The sequence below is a fragment of the Lactuca serriola genome, chromosome 1 (genome assembly GCF_051521515.1).
Source record: "Lactuca serriola cultivar US96UC23 chromosome 1, Lser_US96UC23_V15, whole genome shotgun sequence".
NCBI lineage: Eukaryota > Viridiplantae > Streptophyta > Magnoliopsida > Asterales > Asteraceae > Lactuca > Lactuca serriola.
The window spans coordinates 39,991,250-40,015,054 of NC_136408.1; the positions used below are offsets into that span (position 1 = coordinate 39,991,250).

Genomic DNA, 23,805 nt, shown 5'->3' on the forward strand with positions numbered 1-23,805 from the left:
TGTTTGTTCACTTTGTTGAAAAAGTCAACAAGATGTCGCTATGCCATAAGTTAAGTTTATGGGAGTGTATCATAAATCCAAAAGGGGCAGGTGAGCATGGAGAATAGACTTATGCGTGGGAATCACCATTTGACTTGATGACTTACGGAGAATTATCAATTATGCAATCATTGACTTGATGGTTGGTACAGAATTATGCAATTCATATTCATTTCATTGCAAATCAAGTGTTTCCCATGTCTCATTACATATCTAAGGACTAAGAAGCCGTCATTGTTACTGTAGCAACTAAAATGGAGTGTCGGGGTTTGAGTAATCGGAAATCATGGTTATATTGGTCGTTGATGTTGATGATTATACAAATTCTTATCGTCAGGCAAACAAAAGGGGATTGTATAGAAGAGGAGAGAAAGGCACTTCTAGAAATCAAAGCTTCCCATATGAAGTCATATGATTCTGAAAATGACCATTTTCTCCCTACCTGGGTTGATTATGGCAGTGGTACCCCTGGGGATGGTGGCGGCGACTGTTGTGATTGGGAGAGGGTCACCTGCAACACAACCACCGGCCATGTGACAGAGCTTTCTTTGTACTATTTGAGAGGGACAGACGATGACATAAAGTTTTGGAGCAAGTTTTGGCCGTTGAATGTTTCCTTGTTTCTACATTTTAAAGAGTTGAGGAGTCTGAATTTGTCAGATGATTTTCTTGACAAGGAGATTATGAAGACAGGTACAACGTGATTAAATAATGCTTTAGTATTTCTTTCCAATATCATCCTTTTTGAGCAAGAAATTAATTCGAGTAAATTGGCTCTATCTAAATTCATGGACTCAACCTCCAACTAGCTAATGTATAACCGAGAAGTTGGATAAGATTTTTGTATATAAAAGACCTAACACAAGACTTTATGTGTACTTCAGATCCTGCAGTTAATGCCATAACTTATTATTATTTATCACCTGAGCCTGCATCAAAAGACAAGGATGCCTATGTTAAAAAATTCTTTTTCTTTTGCAGGACTAGAAAAGTTGTCGACTTTGAAGAAGTTGGAGGTTTTGGACCTCAGTTTCAATGATGATATTGATAATGACATCCTTCCATCATTGATGACACTCACTTCACTCAAAATCTTGGATCTTAGCTTCACTAGCTTGAATGGAAACTTTCCTCTCAGTGGCATGTTTTCACCTTTTCTCTGTTTTTAAGTTATCATGCACAAATGCATATTTTAAAGATATTTACACCCTTTCTACATGAATTGCAGAATTTGCAGCTTTAGAAAACCTGGAGGTGTTGGATCTAAGCAACTGTAACTTTAATGGTACCTTTCATCGCTGATAAACTAACTTGTCATATCAAACTAAAGCTGATAAATTCGACTGCTTCAATTTCTAAGTGTAGGCGTTTCAATATTAAAGAAGTTGAAATCATTAAATCCTGGGTACAACAGATTTAATGAAAGCGCTGCAACATCTTTGAATACACTTCCATCACTGACAAACTTGGATCTTAGCAACAACCCTTTTTTAGGACCATTTCCAGCTCAAGGTACATGCTATATATGACTATAAAGTACTATTATAATCTAGCATGTGTCCTTGTACACATTGAATAATTAAGGCTTCCTACTTACAACTTACAAGGAAGTGAAAAGTCTAATGAGCCTATGTGCATAATATCTGTTTTATGTTTTTCTTTTGTATATGACAGAATTAGCTCATCTCACTAACTTGGAGAAGTTGGATTTAAGTTTCACCCAGCTCAATGGCACACCAGATATCCAAGGTAAATGAAGAATTGGCTTCTCCTAGCCCTAACCCTGATAAAGTTCTTAAACACCAATTAATCCTAAATTCTTCCATAATTAAAATTGTATATGTAAGAGTATAAGATCACCATGGTTTCAGTAGCATTTCATTTTTTTTTTCTACAGCTTGTAAGATTTTATCGAGACTGAAAAGGTTGGAGAGTATAAATCTCTCCAATAACAATTTCAACAAAAGCATCGTATCATGCCTAAGAGCCCTCCCATCCCTCAAGATTCTTGATCTTTCACATTCTTTTCCATTGGAAAGCTCATTTCCCATCCAAGGCATGTTAATTTTAAATGATTCATGATCATCACACAAACTAAATTACTAAATTTCATCGGCACAATTATTTATTATTATCCATTTTTGCTAATTGTTTATAAAATTGTTTGAAACGTCTCGTTATCCAATATAGAATTCCATGATTTGCCTAATTTGGAAGTCGTCCTCTTGAGAGAAAATGGTTTTGGTGGAACACTACCAGTGGAAGGTAGGCTTTTTTTTCTTTAAGAATCATTCCTTATTGAAAGGCCCTACATCCTATCCAACTTCAATCATCAATGATATGATACATGGCTTGTAACAAATCCTTTTTCATGGTTTTTATTTAATTAGTAACCTACTTATCTAATCTTCTCTTGTTGTCATCTAGCTTTCACATCTTTCCACCAACTCAAGGTCTTAGATTTGAGTTGGAACCATTTTGTTGGGAGTGTAACATCAGATATACATGCATTATCTTCTCTAAGAGTTGTCTCATTCGCATACAATTATCTCAATGGCTCATTACCAGATCATGGTAAGTTATTCAAAACATGCATGATTATTGTGTTTGGGATTGGTTAGGACAAATTTATACATGCAATGTTTTTATAGTATGGCTTATAAATTGGAGCAAGCCTTATGTAACATTACCTTTTTCACATAGTTAAGCGTTCTTGTGCCGTATGACCATACAAGTGCAAGTTGTTATATATGTTAAGGGGCGTCATAAACCACATTCTTTCTCTTTTGACAGGGTTGTGTGAGTTGAAGAACCTCCTTGAGTTGGATCTTAGTGGCAACATGCTCCATGGAACTCTGCCTGATTGTTTGAAAAATCTATCATCTCTTAAGTTGTTGGATATTTCTTCAAACCAATTCTCAGGGATACTTATGCCATCGCTCATTGCTAATCTTACATCTCTCGAGTATATTGATTTTAGTCATAACATATTTGAAGGTTCATTCTCCTTCAGCTCCTTATCCAATCATATAAAGCTTGAGGTCGTTCGATTCAGAGGCGATAATGACAAATTTGAGGTGGAAACAGAAGAGCCTATAGGTTGGATTCCAATGTTCCAGTTGGAAATTCTTGAGCTATCTAATTGTAATATGAATAGGTATAAAGGGCGTGTTCTTCCAGGGTTTTTACTACACCAGCACCAGTTACAAGAAGTAGACATGTCTCACAACCACTTGGAGGGAAAATTTCCAAATTGGCTGATTGAAAATAATACAAATCTTGAAGTTCTTAATCTAAGGAACAACTCCTTTACCTGTATGTTGCTGCATAGAAATGCTAATATGCTGGAACTGGATATGTCTGGAAATGGAATGGTAGGTACTATTCCCGATGATATGCAAAAATTCTTTCCCTACATCCAACATTTAAATTTGTCCAAGAATTCTTTAAGTGGTGCTATCCCATCTTCACTTGGTGATTTGAGGGATTTAAGAGTACTGGATTTATCTAATAATGAATTATCAGGAGAAGTACCAAAGGGATTGTTTATAAACCTCTCTCAGTTGATGGTATTGAAACTATCAAACAACAAGTTGCATGGCCAGGTACTCTCAGGAAACTTAATTTTAGGTAAAATCCGAGAGCTCCACTTGGATAGCAACTGTTTCACAGGTAAAATTGCAAATGAGCCCAGAAAATATGATAATCTGATAATTTTAGATATTAGCAACAACTTTTTTACTGGTATGATCCCTGGATGGATAAGCAACACAAGTGAGTTGTCTGAACTTGTGGTGAGAAATAACAGTTTGGAGGGCAGGTTTCCTTGTGGACCAACTTTATTCACTTTTCTTGATATCTCAAAAAATTCTTTTTCTGGTCCAATCTCATCTTGCTTAAACTTGCAATATGTGAAGCATCTTCATTTGGGTTCTAACAGATTTACTGGATCAATACCCAATTCCTTTCGTAATTTGACTTATGTTTTGACTTTAGACATCAGTAACAATGACTTGTCTGGAAGGATTCCTAAATTCCTTGGTGAACTATCTAACTTAAGGATTCTTCTCATGAGAAAAAATAAGTTTCATGGTTCTATTCCAAAACACTTGTGCCAATTATATAATGTAAGTTTGATGGATTTATCCGACAACTCCCTTTCTGGTTCAATACCTAACTGCCTAAAAAATATAACCGGACCAAGTTACCTTGCATTCCTTAAAAGAACCATATCATGGTATCCCATGTCTTCCTCTTACGATTATAATAGTGTTCTACAGAGGTGGCAGCCTGCCTATGTCAATAACCAAGGGTTTGAAACACAAGACGAAGTTGAGTTTACAACAAAAAGGCTCTTTCTCAGCTACAAGGGTGGCATCCTTGATTACATGGCCGGATTGGATTTTTCCTGTAACAAACTTACAGGTGAAATCCCACAAGAACTGGGATTCTTAACCCAACTTCGTGCTTTAAACCTGTCTCACAATCAGCTTACAGGACCCATTCCAGTGAACTTTTCAAATCTTGCTAATATAGAGAGCTTGGACCTTTCTTCAAATGGTTTGACCGGCATAGTTCCATCACAACTCATTAAGCTTTCCTCTCTATCTACTTTCAATGTTTCTCACAACAATCTCTCAGGCAGACTCCCACAATTTACTGCACAATTCGGTACATTCTCAGAGGCAAGCTATGAAGGGAATCCATTTCTTTGTGGATCGCCACTGGAGAAGAAATGCACGACTACTAATTCACAGGTGACCCATCCATCAGCTGAAGAAGAAGAAAAGGAGAAATGGTATGATATCGATATGACATACTTTTATGGATGTTCTATTTCGACATGTGTTGTGTTCTTATTGGGATTTGTTGCACTTCTTTGCATCAATCCTCACTGGCGTAGAACGTGGCTAGACTGGGTTGAAGATTGTATGTTTACATCTTATTACTTCATTCATGATTCCGTGAGCAAGCTCTCAATGGCCGTATTAAAATAGGATCTCCTGAAAGTGTGTGATAGAAAATGTAAACTTGCCCACCCATGGTCGCTGGATTTTGTTGTTTAGACCTCCAATTTCCAATTTCCCCAATTTTGTTATATATATAAACACTAGCAATTACCTAGTGAAAAACGAAATTACATCAATGGGTTTAAAATTGGGTTTTGAAGCCATAAGTTCCAATTAGTATGATACTTATTTTTCCTATGAACAACCCAAAGTAAAAGAAGTAGCAACAATGTCATCAAACAACCTCTCATTCTTTGGTCTAGAATTATCAAACAGACACTATTCTAAAAGTTTCATAAGCTCACCGCTTTCACCACTTCACAATCTAAAAAAATGATTTACCTCTACAGCAAAGTCACCATAAACCGGGCAAAGTAAGCTAGGAACATCAATACCATTGGCCACAATATTATCTTTAGTCGGAATCAATTCTGAAGAAGCCGTCAACGAAATATATTAACCTTGATCGGGATGAGCTTATTCCATAAAGTAGATATTGAACCATGAGGAAGGATATAATCATCTATAAACATACATGTATCTCTCATGGTAAAATCACCACCATCACCCAGATACCAAGTCCATCTATCCAAACTTTGATGATATACCAAATGAACAACCAGCTCCAACATTCTTCGTGAAAGTATTAACAACGATTATAAGATCTGAATCTCTGTTTTGTATTGATCAACAATCCTATAGGGATAAATACAATCGGATTCCCAAGACTTGTGGGGTAGAATAGGAAATAATACAGGGAAATCTTGACAGGTATACATAATATAATATCCTAAAATATAATTGGCTAATATTCGCCACTTCACCCATTTAATGCTAATTAAAAAAACGGATAATGACTTGATAGGGTAAGATACTTTTTGAAATGTATACATTTAGTCATTTTTTTTTGTAAAATAAACCCTTATACTTTATTAATATGTACACATTAGGCCCTTTTCATCAGATTCTACAGGTTTTGCTGACGTGGAAGGGTTTATTTTACATAAAAAAAAAAAAAGAATAAGGACTAAATGTGTATATTTCAAAAATATCTTTCCCTATCAAGTCATTTTCCCTTTCTTTTATTTTGTTGAAATGAAATACACAGGTGGCATCCACATATCCACAACGAGATTTTTCCAACTTTTATTCATCATGAAAAAGAGGGAGAACCCGGATCTCCGGCGACTCCTTTGTGTGTTCCTACACATCACTGGTAGCAAGGAGGAATGATGGCAAAAACAACAAGGTCGAAGGGGGAGGCAGGAGGAAGTAGAGACGGTAGTTGGCGGCGAGGAGCTGCTCTAGTAGCCCCCTCGTCGATTCTTTCTTCTTTTTCTGGCAACATATCTCAAAGATGGAGGCAAAGAGAGACAGATCAGAGAAACACAAGAGGTAAATGGTGTTTGGTTGTTGCTGTTCGACCGGAAGGAAGAGAGACGAGAAAGAGAAGGGTCGCCGGCCTTTTCTTGTTGCTGGAGGATCACCCACCTCCGGTGACTAAGCTAATTAATTGCTATTTAGTGCCACTTGTGCTTCCACATCAGCAAAACCTGTAGAATCCAGTGAAAAGGACCTATGTGTACATATTAATAAAATATAATGGTTTATTTTACAAAAAAATAAATAAATAAATAAATAAGGACTAAATGTGTACAATTCAAAAAGTATCTTACCCTATCAAGTCATTTTCCCTAAAAGAAAATTCATATATGACCGGTATAGCCGGTCACAAGGATTGCATTGTTACAAAAAATAAAGTATAAGTGTTTATTTTACAAGTAAAAAAGAATAAGGACTATATATATATATATATATATATATATATATATATATATATATATATATATATATATATATATATATTCAAAAAGTATCTTACCCTATCAAGTCATTTTCCAAAAAAAAAACTACACCAAGCTTTAATTACAAAAACTACATATAATTAGAAACAAACATTAATAACCATATTATATACATATATTCATGACATGAAATTCATTAGTTATCCCAAATAAAAATAATAATAACAATACAAATATGCATAAAGTTGGCTTGATGCAGGTTTACTGGAACCATGTGTAGTTATGAAAAAAACTATAATTTTCGTTTTGGAATGCCTGATTACAATAGTTAAAAAATGCTTAATCTATCCAATAACAATAACAAATAGTCAAAATGATTGGTGGAAATGTTTGAGAAAAAACTAAAACAAAAGTACCTTGTTTTTTTTTTTTTTTTTTTGATATTTTACTTGAAAGAAATAGCTCACAAAAAACGTTTTACAATTCATGTCGTTTTCATGTCTTATAAATTTGTGTCATGTAAATTCGTGTTTGACAGGTATACATAGAAACATGAATTGCTAGGTTTAGATAACATTTTTTAAGACTTTTATTTACAAATTCAGCACAAAATTTGTTTTTACAAGTTTTTTATTATCTTTTTAAGACATCTTTAAACTTTTATAAATTTTGTAAAAAAGTTACAACATTTTTTACATACAACTTTTGTTAAAAAAAATTACAACTTTTCTATATTTTTTTTGCAAAATTTAGAAATTCTTTCTTTTAAGAAAAAGTTGTATGATATATGAATGTGTAAAAAAATTAAAAAATTATAGAAGTTCAAAACGTTGTATTAAAAAAAAGTTTATAACTTTTTTTGTAAAGAAAAGTAAAAGAAGTTTGTAAAATAATTATAAAAAGTTGTAGAAGAAAGTTAAGAAAATGTTGTAAAAGAATTTTAAAAAATTTAAAAACATCTAAGAAGTGTTTTAAAAAAATTTTAACATGTTTAAAAAACAGTTTGTATAAAAGTTAATTTGTAAAAAAAAATACACACCAGTTTAAAAAAAAAAATCTAGACCATATTCATAACAAAGTTTAAGTTGGACCAAATTAGCAATAAAATTTAAAACATATGTCAAACTAAACGTAAATAGCAGCATACTTTGAAGATGTGCTATTGGGCTAATGTTTTGGATCTTGGAACAATTAGACCAACGCAACTCAGAGCCCATGTCGGGAGTTGGAATTTATGCCTAAATCATTGGAAATTTGAAAATCGGAGATAAACTGGTAATTTACCCACAGAAACACCTTTCGAGTTTCGATAACCTGGTGGAAGTGACATGATGCTTCGCACCTGCGAATGCGAACCCCTCAGAAGTCAAAATGCTACAAAGGATCATGAAAAAGGCGAACTGCCAAAGGGTCCTGCTATTCGCACAAATAAATTCGTGTATAAGTCTTAGAATATTGATTTGATTACTGTGTAAACAGTCCCATCTTTACTTCACACATTTCAATTGTTTTTATATATCTTTTCTAATTTACTCCCTTTAATTTAGATACAAATTACAAAACACACCCTTCAATAATTTCATTATCTATTTCAAATATATAGATGAAATTGTATGTTAATAATCTTAATAATTATACGGTTTGCAATGTTTACTTTTATTATTATGTAAGCTAGTATTGGTTTATTTTCTTAAATATATATATATATATATATATATATATATATATATATATATATATATATATCTTAAAAAACTATACGATTAGTCTTATAAATATTTTTAAAAAGCTCTGTATTTTATTTTTTAGTATTACTATATATTCCAAGCGCAGGGCGCCCGCAAAGAAGGCTCGACCCCGCCAGGGACGCCTTCTGCTCCGCGACAAATCATAACAGCTCCAGACGACAAGAGGGATCTTCATTGCATTACCACATGAACCAACCGTTAGCTCTGACAGAACGAGGAGCACGATTGTCCAATCAACGTGCCCGATCCTGTCGGATCTGACGCCTTTGTCTCGTACGAACTGACAAAGGGGATCCCTCCCAAAGAACTGCTAACGGTTACTCCCTATTGTGAGCTTGCAAGTTTGCCGAAGTGATTAGAACCCTTGAAGACCAGGTCGCACCAATATATATATATATATATATATATATATATATATATATATATATATATATATATATATATATATGTATGTATGTTCCAATGAAAACATTTTTTAGAATGAGAACAATTGAGAACAAATTTAAATCACTCATTTATTTTCTCTATTTTCTTGTCTGCATCTCCCTCCGCCTCACTCATCCCCTCATCGGAAACCACTTTCATTTACTGTCACGAGCTCCTTTCCTCCATAATCTCCAAACTTTCCATCCTCGTATTCTCGTTCTCCTCTCATAACCACCATTTCTTCTTTGGAAGACGATCCCCTCGCCAAACAAACGATTGATTTGATTTCCGAATTGTGTTGGTCAAGTGATTCTTCAATATACAACGAGTTTTTTGCTAAGGTTTCAGATCTCGATTATCTTTTGGTTCCTTATTTTGAAAATCAGATATAAAAGCTAAAGTTTCAAAAAGCATAAGATATGATTTGAAAATCAGATATAAATATAAGGGCATTTAGTGAAAATTGAAAAGTAACATTTTTTTAGTTTAATATATTAAAAAAAAGTCAAAATTTTCAGTGAGATATATCAACTCAATCAAAATTCGTGCATTTGGAATTCAAGTGTGCATTTAGAATTACCCACTGCCAGAAGCTTCTGTTGAGATGTAAAAAATAAATTCAAAAGAGATAGTGGGTGACTATTGATGGAATAGAGTCATGTGTTTGAATTTTGACCATTGACTTATGACTTGTCTATGTAAATTATTGACCATGGACTTGATGAATTACGACTTATGGAGAAGTATCATACATATTCATTTCATCTCATATTAAATGTTCTCCATGCCTCATTACATATCTGTTCATATACCAATCCAACCCAAACCAGAAGTTTAATATATTGAGTGTCTCTATAAGGCCATCATTAGCTGCAAAAATGGAGCGTTGGGTTTTGAGTAAGAGTAAATCATGGGTATATCGGTCCTTGATGTTGACGATGATACATATTCTTATGGTAGGACAAACACAAGGGTATTGTATTGAAGAGGAGAGAAAGGCACTCCTGGAAGTCAAAGCCTCCCATATGAATTCATATGATTCTGAAATTGACAATTTTCTCCCTACTTGGGTTGATTATGGCAGTAGTACCCCTGGGGACGGTGGCAGCGACTGTGGTGATTGGGAGAGGGTCAACTGCAACACAACCACCGGGCATGTCATAGAGCTTTCTTTGTACAATTTGAGAGGAATGGTAGACGAAAACATGGAACTTGGGATCAAGTTGTGGCCATTGAATGTTTCCTTGTTTCTTCATTTTAAAGAGTTGACAAGTCTCAATTTGTCATATAATTTTCTTGATAAAGAAATTATAAAGACAGGTACAACGTGATTATTGCTTTAGTATTATTTATTTCACATGGTCCCAACATCATACTTTTGAGCAAGACATTCCAGTAAACGACTATCCAAAATTCCAAATTCATGAACAACATCCAACTAATTTATGCACTCATAGATGCTTGTCAGGTAACTTAGTAGTTGGATAATGTTTTTCTATAAACAAAAAACCAAACACAAGACTTTACTTGTACTTTCAGATCCTGTAATTCATGCCATAACTTGTTATTATTAATCAAGTGAGCCTGAAAGTTACCCTTTTAACCTCAAAAGACTAGGATGCCTACGTTAAAAGCTTTTCTCTTTTGCAGGACTTGAAAGCTTGTCGAGTTTGAAGAAGTTGGAGGAACTAGACCTCAGTTTCAATGATGATATTGACAACGACATCCTTCCATCATTGAGGACACTCACTTCACTCAAAATCTTGGATCTTAGCTACACTAGCTTGAATGGAAACCTCCCTATCAGTGGCACGTTTTCATCTTTTTTTAGGTTATTATATATACACAAATGCATATTATAGAGAAACTTACACCCTTTTCAAACAAATTGCAGAATTTGCAGCTTTAGAGAACTTGGAGATGTTGGATCTAAGCAATTGTCAATTCAATGGTACCTTCGAGATTCAAGGTAATCAACATCATCTTAAACCCATCATGCCCATATAGTCACCTAAAGTAGCAGTTCCAGGATACGCATGGGTTGGTGGCACAAAAAAAATATTTTTTTATCTATCCAAATTCAATCCTATTTCTTTGTAAATAATTTCAATCTGTTGGGGGCATCTCCCTCCATTCTCTTATACTTGCGTCAACCACTAGTCACCATGGATTCATACACAAATCCTTCTTTTGCAACATTACAAGACCATAAGAGAATGATTAATCTTCCATGTGTTGCAGTCTGAAATATGGCTTTTTTCTTTTCTTGGGTCAAAGTAAGGAGGACTTACCTTTTCAATGAATGAATAACAATATTAAAATGGATATAAGTATATACTTGTATGTGTTCTCCTAAACAAATTTGTTGTGTAGCAAATTAGAGCTTACAAATCCATTTGATTCAATTCCTAAATGTAGGTTCTGAAAGGGTTCCCATATTGACGAAGTTGAAAACTTTAAATCTTGGGTCCAGCAGACGCTTTAATCTTTTCGACAATCAATTATCATGGCCATTTCCTGCTCAAGGTATGTGCTGTGACTATAGGTTGTTAGTATATTCCACATTGGTGTGCACGGTCCATAAATGTTTATATGTGTTGGAGTCCCCCTTCTCTCCATAAGGGCGCTTTTGGAGAGTAAACCAAGGACCAAATATGTACATGTACTTGTACAGTTGTACTTCTAAAGTTGTTGGAGTATCAATATTAGACCATATGAACTTAATCAATTAAGTTTATCCTGTTCCAATGTACTTTTGATGCATAAGAACCTTATGGTGTTTGTTGGATGTTGTCATATCTATGCGTGAACTCTATTCATTTAGAATTATAAGTGTTTTGGTTTCATTAACTAAATTAACAATGAGACACAATAGGTGAAATTGAGGATATGGATGGCAATGGGATGAGTATTGGTGATCCCAATCCCATACTTGATTATAAAAATGTGTCCCAAACTTGATCACCCGATCAGTAAATACCCATCTGGTTTGCGGTTAAATTGTTGGAATTTTTATTACCTAAAACATAATAATAGTCGCATCCAAAAAAAAATGACTTTGAATTTGTAATAATTTTAATTTCCAACAACATCAACAAAGTTAAGCTCAAAAAATGTTACATATATATATATATATATATATATATATATATATATATATATATATATATATATATATATATATAATCATCACCATATAAAATTTTTAATATAAGAATTTCATGATAAACTAATCAAGATCATAAATAAATATTAAAAACCATATCAATAATTTCCATTCCCAAAAGAAGTAAGTACATTACAAACTTTCTATTTATAATGTCACACATAATATTATAATATAATTTTCATTTTGGAGACGAGTAAATGGGACTGGGTATTAGGATCGGATGATTGGGGATGATCGGGTGGGTATAATACTAACACCATAACCATTCCAAAACCCACAAAAAAAATTGAACGATAGACTATCTCTATGTTCTTGTAGAATGAACAACAAAGTCCAGCCAACTTAGTATACATGTCTTATTGTATGTAAAATGTGTATGTGGTTGTAGCAGGGTTCTAAATAACGTTAGGTGTGACTTGACGACAATATCAAGCCTCAAGATTTTACGAGTTGTAGCGAGTCGCGTCGTTTGTAAGGCTTGACTTAAGGCGGAAAGTTTGTATATAATTAATATTTTTATATGTATTTTGTATTATTATTCATAGATATATACATATATGACTTAAGACAATAATTTGCTAAAGCTTGGCGTCAACTACAAACTTTATAACCATTACGAGATTTTTAGAACATTGGATTGTAGTTATCATTTAGAGTAAATTACATAAATGGTCTTTGTGGTTTAGTTAGAATTGTAGGTTCGGTTCAACCTTTGAAAAAGTTGACAGAACGCGGCCTTTTGGTTTCAAAAAAAAATCGCAATGTCCATCCCCAGTCCATGTAAAAAGACTATTATATCCTTTCTAATATATTTTTTTTATTTTTCTTTTTTTTTATTTATAATTCTAAATAATGTAAAAAAAGAGAAGAATCCACTCACTACCCACCCCTACACCAACCACAACATCTTCTTACCCTTCTCTCTCCTTCATCGCCTCCCCTACCCCTTCCTTGTTCCTATGACCAAATCGAAACTCATCTCCTGCGACCATAACAATAAAATCAAAACGAAAATTTAGTTTATTAATGATTATCTATCCATTTTTATTTCAATCTCTTCGATATAAGCTTCCATTCTTACCATGAAAAAAGCTTAAAAAATCCCCAATCATGGCAGCTTTGTTTGTTGTTCTAACTCATCTGGTAGAAAACAATGGCTCAATTTTTTCTCTATTTAGATTCATGTTTTTCACTTGAAGAAAAGAAGCAAGCATAAAATGTTAGTGTATCCCATATTAGTACGGCATGATTCGTTATGCCTTTATATATGTTTGACTCATTGTTTTCTAGAGAGTTAACTAAGGACTCCACGTATATCTTATATGTTAGTGTGTCCTATATTGGTGCGGTACGATTAATTATATATATATATATATATATATATATATATATATATATATATATATATATATAGAGAGAGAGAGAGAGAGAGAGACCGCATTAAAAAAAATATGGACGAAACATGCAAATTTGACCAAAAGACTATCTTGCCCTTTATCTTTATCTTTGTTAGTTTTTTTATTATTTGTTTTTTATTTATTAATTAAAGAAAATAATTTAATATGATTATTAGAATAAGTAGATCCCCCACCACCACCTACCACCACCCCTTGCTAAAACAACCGACAACCACTACCACCACTGAATTAGTTTGGCTACCGTATACCATTAAAATAGATAAAGCATTTTTCAAGGTTCTAAATAGCATGATATGTGGCGTGGTAGCAAAGTCATGCCTCAAGCTTTATGAATAATAACGAGTCATTGTGTTTTTCAATTCATGACTGAAGACAACAATTTTGTATACATAAAAAAATTACATATTTAGAAGATTTATATCAACACCTAATAAAAAAAGTTAAAAAAAACTCAATGGATTTCGTGTCCGTGTAGAAAAAAGTAAAACAAAAAAAGGAAAAAAAATACGTGCCTTGAAAAAAAAAACTCGCGCCTTGATCCGCCTTGGCAGGCACCATGCCTAACTTCGCTGCCTGAAGGTTTTCGAGCCGGCGTAACCACGTCTTGACGTCATGGCTTGCCTTTTAGAAACCTGGCATTTTTACACATTTACATATTCATCTTCATGAAAATGTGTAAATTTGTGTAATAAAATTACACCTATAACAGTTTACAGAATCTAGCCTTATAAGGTTTACAAATACAAACATGATTTTAAAATATTAGAAGCCCATAAATTTACTTATCTAACGAGTCTTCTTTGTTTCATCCTCATTCAATAATGACTGACAGAAACAACAACTCCATCCTCTTATAACATGCATTTCGCTAAAATGTACATCTAAAAATTTGCCTGCGTATATAGTACATGATATATGTTTTCTTTGGTATGACAGCATTATCACATCTGGCTAACCTCGAGGAGCTAGATTTAAGCTATAGAAGTCTCGTGGGCACACCCAATATCCAAGGTATACTGAGATTTAGCTTCTCTTAGGTCCTAGCTATGGTAACTTGTGAATGGTTCAATGATAAAGTTCTCGAATGCTAATGAATCCTAAATTATTCCAATATCAAAAACTTTACAAGACCATGGTTTCTTTAAGAATTACCTTCCTTTTTGTAGCTTGTAATAGCTTATCGAGATTGAAAAGGCTCGAGAGTATAAATCTTTCCGGCAACAGATTCAACAAGAGTATCATATCATGCCTAACTGCCCTTCCATCCCTCAAGATTCTTGATCTTTCCTGGTCTATTACTTCATTGCAAAGTTCATTTCCCGTCCAAGGTATGTTTAATCTAAATGAGTCACCATTAAAGAAACTAAAAGAATAAATTTTATCTTATCTATTATTATTATTATTATTATTATTATTATTATTATTTCTGATAGTCGCCTTATTAAATTGTTTGACATATCTCTTTATTTAATTTAGAATTTGTCAAATTGCCTGATTTGGAAGTACTCCTCTTGATAGGAAATAGTTTCAATGGAACACTACCAATGGAAGGTAGCGCCTTTTCTTCGTTCCTTAATTCAAAAGAATATTGTTGTTTTCAACGCATCCTGGATATGAAAGGCCCCACAGCTTCAACCATCAATAATACATTATTTTTAACAAATCCTTTCTTGGGGTTTTTGCTTAGTGACCCTCCATTGTTTTCATCCAGCTTTTGCATCTTTCCAACATCTGGAGGTCTTAGATTTGAGTGGCAACTGGTTTGTTGGGAGCGTCCCATCAGCAATACAGGCATTATCTTCCCTAAGAGCTCTCTCATTTGCTCGCAATAAGCTCAACGGCTCATTACCGAATCATGGTAAGTTATCTAAAGCATACACAATTAAGTGTTTAGATTGTTTAAATTAGATGTACAAACATAATATGTTCTTACAGACTTACAGTATGGCTAAATAGGTGCACACCTTTTGTTAAATTGCCTTTCCCCAATAGTTAATCTTTTTGAAGTCGTATGATCATGAAAGTGCAAGTCACTATATTATTTTAAAGGATAAACCACACTTTTCTTTTTGGCAGGTTTCTCTAAGTTGAAGAACCTCCATGAGTTGGATCTTAGTGGCAACATGCTTCATGGAACTCTGCCTCAATATTTCAACAATCTATCATCTCTGAGGTTCCTGGATATCTCTTCAAATCAATTCACAGGGACACTTGTGCCATCACTCTTTGCTAATCTCACATCTCTCGAGTACGTTGATTTTAGTCATAACACATTTGAAGGTTCATTCTCGTTCAGCTCCTTCTCCAATCATTCAAAGCTTGAGGTAATTCGCTTTTCAAGCGACAATGACAAATTTGAGGTGGAAACAGAAGAGCCTATAGGCTGGATTCCATTGTTCCAGTTGGAAATTCTTGAGCTATCAAATTGCTATATGAACAAGACCAAAGGACGTGTTATTCCTGGGTTTCTACTTCACCAGCACAAGTTACGGGAACTAGACATGTCTCACAACTCCTTGGAGGGACAATTTCCAAATTGGTTGATTAAAAATAATATGAATCTGGAAGTTCTTATTCTAAGGAACAACATGCTAATATGAAGTGGTTGGATATGTCTGGAAATCGCATGATAGGTACTATTCCTGAAAATATACCAAATTTCTTTCCCAACATAAGTAATTTGAATTTTTCCATGAATGCTTTAACTGGTGTTATCCCATCCTCAATTGGTAAATTTAGTAAATTATTGGCACTGGATTTATCTGACAATAAGTTATCAGGAGAAGTACCAAGCGGATTGTTTACAAAAATTTCTACTTTGATGATCTTAAAACTATCAAGGAACAAATTGCACGGCCAGGTACTCTCAGGAAACTTAACCTGGGGCAGCCTCAATTCGGTTTACTTAGATAGCAACCATTTCACAGGGAAATTTGGAAATAAGAGCAGCAAGGAAAACTTTGACTCTCTGACGAGTCTGGATATTAGCAATAACTTGTTTACAGGTATGATCCCAGATTGGATAAGCAACATGAGTAGGTTGACTGAACTTGTGGTGAGAAATAATAGTTTTGAAGGCAGATTTCCTTGTGGACCAACTTTATTCACTTTTCTCGATATCTCACAGAATTCTTTCTTTGGGCCCATCCCATCCTGTTTAAACTTGCACAATATGAAGCATCTTCATTTGGGTTCCAACAGATTCACTGGATCGATACCCAATTTCTTTCGTAATTTGACTAATGTTTTGACTTTAGACATGGGAGACAACGACTTGTCAGGTAGGATTCCTAAATTTATTGGCGAACTATCCGATTTAAGGATTCTTCTTTTGAGAAAAAATAACTTTAGCGGTTCTATTCCCAAGCAGTTGTGCCAGTTAAGTGACGTGGGTTTGTTAGATTTATCATATAACTCTCTTTCCGGTTCAATACCTAGCTGCCTACAGAATATCACCGGGACTGGCACAGGTTACTTTGATTTCTTAAAAACAACCCTACTACAGATTATCCTTTCTTCCTCTTACCATTATGGGAGTATTCTGCAGGATTCGGATTCTACCAATGTCGGTGTTAGATCATTTAGAACACAAGTCGAAGTTGAGTTTACAACAAAAAAGCTCCTTCTCCACTACAAGGGTGACATCCTTAATTACATGACCGGATTGGATTTATCCGGTAACAAACTTACAGGTGAAATTCCACAAGAACTAGGGTCGTTGACTCAACTTCGTGCTTTAAACCTTTCTCACAATCACCTGACTGGACCTATTCCAGTGAACTTCTCAAATCTTGCAAATATTGAGAGCTTGGACCTTTCTTCAAATGGTTTGACTGGCACAGTTCCATCACAACTCATTAAGCTTTCCTCTCTATCTACTTTCAATGTGTCTCACAACAATCTCTCAGGCAGACTCCCAGAAATGAACGCACAGTTTGGTACCTTCACAGAGGCAAGCTATGAAGAGAATCCACTTCTTTGTGGACCACCACTCATGAAGAAATGCACAACTACTAATTCACAGCTGACCAATCCATCAGATGAAGAAGAAGACAATGAGAAATGGTATGGTATCGATATGACATGCTTTTATGCAAGTTCTGGTTCGACGTGTTTTGTGTTCTTATTGGGATTTGTTGCACTTCTTTACATCAATCCTCAGTGGCGTACATGGTGGCTACACTCGGTTGAAATTTGTATGTTTACATGTTATTACTTCTTTTATGATTTGGTAAACAAGTTCTCCATGCCCTTCTGTAAATAGGATCTTTATATTAAGAATATGTGAATAAAATACTATTTGGTTTCATATGTAAGTATATTTGTCTATTTGATATATGTTCATCGATATTTCTGCTCTGCACATGACTTTTCTATTATATTTGTGCTTCATTTTCAGTTATGTATGTGTGTTATGTTTCTGTCTTGTATAACACCAATTTCCCACAACTTAGACAATATATTGTATGCATTTGTATTAGACTAGGATATATTTATATATTATTTGTACTTGTCTATAAGTGAAAGGTGGTAAACTACTCCCTCCGTCCCAAAATAATAGTCCACAGACAAAAAACACACAGTTTAAGAAAACATTAATTATCATTAACTTTATTAAAGGAAATGACAATCTTACCCTTCAGTTGCATTTAATTCTATGGTAGTTGCATTTAATTTTATGGTAATTTAACTAATAATGAGGGGTATTATGGTAAAAGACATATTTATTTTTAGAAGTAGACAATTATTTTGGGACAAACCAAAAAGAAAACATGGACTATTAATATGGGACGGAGAGAGTATAATATTTGTATCTATATATAGTTGATATCAATGAGAAGGAAAGTGATTTTGGCCTTGCGTTCTATTATGGTATTAAACAAGTTAAACTACCGTTTCATGACTCTTTATCTAGTACTTCTCTTCTTTTCGATATCGTGCACACGGACCTATGGACATCCTTGGTGCTTAGCACACGTGGTCATCATTATTATATATTATTTTTGGATGATTATACTAATTTCTAGTGGACATATCCTTTATCAAACAAACCAAATGTCTTTCTTGCTTTTTCGGTATTTCAAACACTAATCAAAACCTAATCCGAGATTGTCTACATGCATCAGCCTCTTGGTTTTAAGAATCGTCAGTTTCCTAACCATGTTTGTCGTCTCAAACAACTGGTAAACTATCTGCGGATTTCGGGGACATAATTGATGATCCTACTTCATACCGCAACCTAGTCGGGTCTTGCAATACCTAATCTTCACGACACCAGATATTTCATATGCAGTTCAACAAATTTGTATGCATATGCATGCCCCACGATCCGGCCACCTCAATGCCTTGAAACAGATCCTTAGATACGTGAAAGGCACACTGTCTATGAGCCTTCATATGCACCCCGTTCAGCTTTCATCCTTTGTCTCTTATACAGATTGCAAATTGGGCAGGATGCCTTGACACCAGGCGTTCCATATCCGGCTACTGCATCTATCTCGGGAATAATCTTATTTCCTGGTCCTTGAGACGACAGATGAGTATCTCTCGATCTAGCGTCGAGGCTGGATACATGGGGTAGCCAATGTAGTTGTACGTTGAAATTTGTTGGCTCAGGAACCTTCTTCTTGAATTGGGATCCCATCCGTCTCGGACCTCTATTGTCTACTGTGACAACATTAGTGCTATTTACATGACCGGTAATTCAGTTCATTATCAACGCACTAAACACATTGAGATTGACATTTATTTTGTTCGAGACAAAGTGCAGCAGCCAGATATGTGTTCTACATGTTCCTTCTCGATACAATTTTGCTGATATCTTCACCAAGGGTTTACCATGGGTTCTTTTCAACGACTTTCATTCCCGTCTAAGCATCTGCAGCCCTTCTCCTTAGACTGAATACTGACTAATAAAATGATACTTGTCTTCAATCCTATGTGCACTTTGTTCTAATGATTTCACTACAGACTAATAGAATGATACTTCAATCCTATGTGCACTTTTATACATAAGGAAAGCCATTAGTATATCAGATTACTTGAGAACTCATTTTTTTTAACAATTAATATACTTATAATGAACTCACGAATGAATAACGCATAACAAAATAACCATATCGGCCTAGCTTAGTATCTTCCATTCTTTGTAAAGATAAGAATATGCTAATAACTTTAACTTGGTTTTATTTCCTTGACTCGAACAATACATAAGATACATATCCATAACTTTGAACAATTAAAAACCAACAAAAACCTACTACGCATTGCCAACAACAGAACCAACAAGATAATAAAAGAAAGTGGATTTTAAAGAAAAGGAAATTCATAATTTATAGGGACAAATCAGCCAAATCAAACGTCCTTTCAACTGCTTTGCACCATGAGGCCACCTTCTTCTTCCTTAACTCCTCATTTAACACAGGATTGAAAGTGGTATCTTTCTTCATTCTCTCCCCATTTGCAAATATCTCTTCTTCTGTCCAAACTCCAACTGCTAAACCAGCTGCATACGCTGCACCAAGTGCTGTTGTCTCTATATCTGCTGGTCTCACCACTGGGCTACCCAATAAATCCGCCTGCAATTTCACTTTTAATTACACAATCTAACCAAAAAAAAAAAACTAATCACAAAATTAGTAAAAATCAAGAACAAACCTGAATCTGCATAAGGGTATTATTCACAGTAGCCCCTCCATCTACCCTAAGTAAAAACTGTCCCTTTTCATTTTTCGTTTCACCTTTCTCACCAGCATCTTTATGCATTGAATCCAACACATCTTTCACCTGAAAACACATACTTTCAAGAACAGCTCTAGCAATATGAGACTTGTTTGTAAACCTTGTGATCCCAATACAAACACCACGTGCATCATCACGCCACCATGGTGCAAAAAGCCCATTGAAAGCTGGAACAAAGTAGACCCCACCGGTTGACTCAACCTGTGAAGCCAACTCCTCAATTTCACTAGCGGAACGTATAATTCCAAGACTGTCCCTCAGCCATTGAACAGCTGCTCCAGCAATTGCAATTGAGCCCTCTAGAGCATAGTTTGCAGGGGCATCTTTCCCGAGTTTGAAAGCTAAAGTGGTTAACAAACCATGTTTTGATGGAATCACTTCTTCACCTGTGTTAAGAAGTATAAAAGCACCTGTCCCATAAGTGCTTTTTGCCTCTCCTTTCCTACAAGATTGACCTAACATTGCAGCATGTTGATCGCCTAAACAACCGGAAATAGGGATTCCGGGAATCAGCCATTCCTTTCCTACGTGACCGATTACCTCGGCATTGCTTACAATTTTTGGTAGAATGGCTTTAGGGATCTTTAATGTTTTCAAAGTCGATTCATCCCAATTAAGTGTTTTCAGATTCATGAGCATGGTTCTTGATGCATTAGAGACATCAGTGACATGTATGCCATTATCAATGCCTCCAGTTAAATTCCAGATTAACCAGGAATCAATGGTTCCGAAAAGTGCATCACCTTTTTCAACTGCTGCTTTCACAGCATCCACATTTTCCAGCAACCATAAGAGCTTCAGTGCACTAAAATATGTGCTTATTGGCAAACCACATGATTCCACAAAGTGGGATTTTCCCCCTGATAATTCTTTCTCCAATTTCCTACATAATAATGAGTTTAAAGATAGTTGAATTAATATACTTCTGATGAATGTGGTTAAAAAAAACATTATTTTTTTGTGTAAACAGCAGCAATCCAATATAACAATTAACAAATTCCACTCGTTTTCTTAATAAGAAATCAATTTAGTATATTTTACACTCAAACGAATCAAAAGGGTGAAATTTAAAAACTTTGCAAACGTACTAAAATGGCTATCTTTATTAAAGTAAATAAAAACTTAAATGATATAAGTTTTTGTATTCACATTTAATACATGAATTCCTTATGAAATAAAATAAATAAAAAGTGATGGTAGACCAACTAAGCTAACCCAACCTTGACCCATACTAAAAAAGCAGCCACTTTTGACTTTTAACACTATAATTCCTAGAAAAGGGATGATAATCCCAATTATAATAAAATATATTTTTGATCCAGATCCCGCCGGCAAGAAGAAAAAAAATCATTAAAAAACAGGAAAGGATTTTCAATTTTTTGATGAAAACAAAGTGGGTTTCGAGTTTAGACAGAATTGTTGGGCGATCATCCCAATTTTAACAAATTCAGATCTTAATCCAAATCACAAGAGAACAATCATTCAAAAACTCTAGAAAAGGTTGCCAATTTTTCGATGAAGCAAAGTGGGTTAGATCAAGAAATTGCTCTAAACAATATTAGATCCCATCCTCCCAAAATGCCACCTCTAATTCCTAGAAGTCGGGTGAACATCCCGAATTCAATTATATCAATATAGGATCGTGATCCAAATCCGAAAAAAAAAAACAAAAAAGTAGAAATCAAAAGGCTTTCCAGTTTTTCCATGTAAACAAATTGGCTTTAGTTCAAGAATCTTGATCCAAATCCCACCGATCACAAGAAAGCAATCATTCCAAAACACCAAAAAGGTTGCTAATTTTTCTTTTTTTTTTTGGAAAAACGAAGTAAGTTTAGATAAAGAAATAGCAATTGTGGAAAAGATTGATGGAATTCTGTAAATGTACCTGCAAATGGATGTTGTTCGATTATCCATCCAAACAATGGCGTTATAAAGTGCAACCCCAGTAGACTTGCTCCAAACAACAGTAGTTTCCCTCTGATTAGTAATACCAATGGCTTTAAGACCATTATCGACATTAAACCCATCAGCCGTAGCTTTATCAACGGCCTTCGTTATGCACGTCTTCACACTTTCAAGAATCTCCATCGGATCATGCTCGACCCATCTGTAATGAAAAAAAAGGGGGCGAAATTGATTTCATGGGTATGATTCTTTTAAATAAAATTCGATCAAAACAATAAAAGATTGAGTTGTGGATTACCCTGCTTGTGGGCAGAACTGAGTGAACTCGACTTGATGAGATCCAATGGCTTGGGCATGTTTATCGTAGATGATGAATCTGGTGCTTGTTGTTCCTTGATCGATCGAACCAATAAATACTTCCTCTTTCGCCATCGATCTTCTTCTCTTGTTGAACAGTTAGCTGAATTTTGGAAGAAACTGAGAATTTTAATTGAAAAGTCTATTGGAGATGAAGGAGAAATTTATAAGTTTTCGGGTGAGAGTTTGGGGTTTCCGGTTTGTTTTGTTTTGTTTAATATCTTCCTATTTTTTCGGCTACTACCTCTACCCAAGAAAGTCAAAATCGTTGACTTCCGGATAAGATAAAATTGAAACTTTTTATAAGATTTTAGGATAGTTAAATGATGACGTCATACTTTTTTTTTTATTTCAAGTGTATCATATTTTTTTCAATTTTGCGCTGTTTTGATGATATGATATTTAAAATTTTTGTTTTAAATTATTCAACATTATTTTTTAGTTCCATTCAACCGTATAAATATTTTTTTTATACAGAAACAGTATAAATATATTTTTTTTATTTAAAAACCATATTTTATATAAATACAAGGTTTTTACATTCAACCTATAATGTTATATATATATATATATATATATATATATATATATATATATATATATATATATATATATATATATATATATTTTATATTGTAATTGTATTTTTCATGACCTGTTGTAATGTTAAAAGAAAAAGTAGATATCTCAAGAACAAAATCACAATTATATATATATATATATATATATATATATATATATATATATATATATATATATATATATATATAAAAGATATAGATCCGGTAAGAAATTTTTTTTGGTAGGAAGGTAAGAAGTTTTTTTTCTACATATTTTTTGTGACGAACAAAAGAAATGAATCACTAGATGAATCAAAAATAACATGATTCACCAAAAAAAATATCTCAAAAAACACACTGATGATTCATTTATACAATAATTTCGTTGTTATTCACTAAAATTGTCATAAAAGCGAAATTTTTTCTTAATTTACTTAAAAATGAATCATGAAGATGTTTTTTTGGGAATTTTTTCTTGTGAATCATCTTACCTTTGAATTATCAAATGATTCATTTTGTATGTTCGCTAAAAAAATATGTAGAAAAAAAACTTCTTACCTTCCTACCAAAATTTTTCTTCTTATTTGATCTTGACTCTCTCTCTCTCTCTCTCTCTCTCTCTCTCTCT

General features: G+C 34.0%; 2 protein-coding genes and 1 pseudogene across 3 annotated transcripts; 2 read left to right on the top strand and 1 right to left on the bottom strand.

Annotated features, from left to right (window-relative positions):
• Positions 1-94: 94 nt before the first annotated feature.
• On the top strand, positions 95-5,647 carry LOC145084538 (receptor-like protein 14). Its single transcript, XM_079023453.1, has 9 exons — positions 95-732; positions 1,021-1,179; positions 1,268-1,324; positions 1,405-1,551; positions 1,714-1,788; positions 1,937-2,095; positions 2,230-2,304; positions 2,467-2,613; positions 2,833-5,647. The coding sequence occupies exons 1-9, from the start codon at positions 294-296 to the stop codon at positions 5,034-5,036; spliced, it is 3,462 nt and encodes a 1,153-aa protein (XP_078879579.1). The 5' UTR covers positions 95-293; the 3' UTR covers positions 5,037-5,647.
• A 4,173-nt stretch (positions 5,648-9,820) lies between these two features.
• On the top strand, positions 9,821-17,923 carry LOC145084554 (receptor-like protein 1; annotated as a pseudogene). The gene is made up of 9 exons (XR_013699001.1): positions 9,821-10,347; positions 10,678-10,836; positions 10,922-10,996; positions 11,446-11,553; positions 14,551-14,625; positions 14,781-14,999; positions 15,070-15,165; positions 15,326-15,472; positions 15,691-17,923. The product of XR_013699001.1 is annotated as a receptor-like protein 1 (transcript).
• Positions 17,924-19,777: 1,854 nt separating this feature from the next.
• LOC145084570 (glycerol kinase-like) lies at positions 19,778-22,835 on the bottom strand. Its single transcript, XM_079023455.1, has 4 exons — positions 22,559-22,835; positions 22,241-22,462; positions 20,272-21,238; positions 19,778-20,192 (listed from the first exon to the last, which is right to left on the bottom strand). The coding sequence occupies exons 1-4, from the start codon at positions 22,690-22,692 to the stop codon at positions 19,947-19,949; spliced, it is 1,569 nt and encodes a 522-aa protein (XP_078879581.1). The 5' UTR covers positions 22,693-22,835; the 3' UTR covers positions 19,778-19,946.
• Positions 22,836-23,805: the final 970 nt, after the last annotated feature.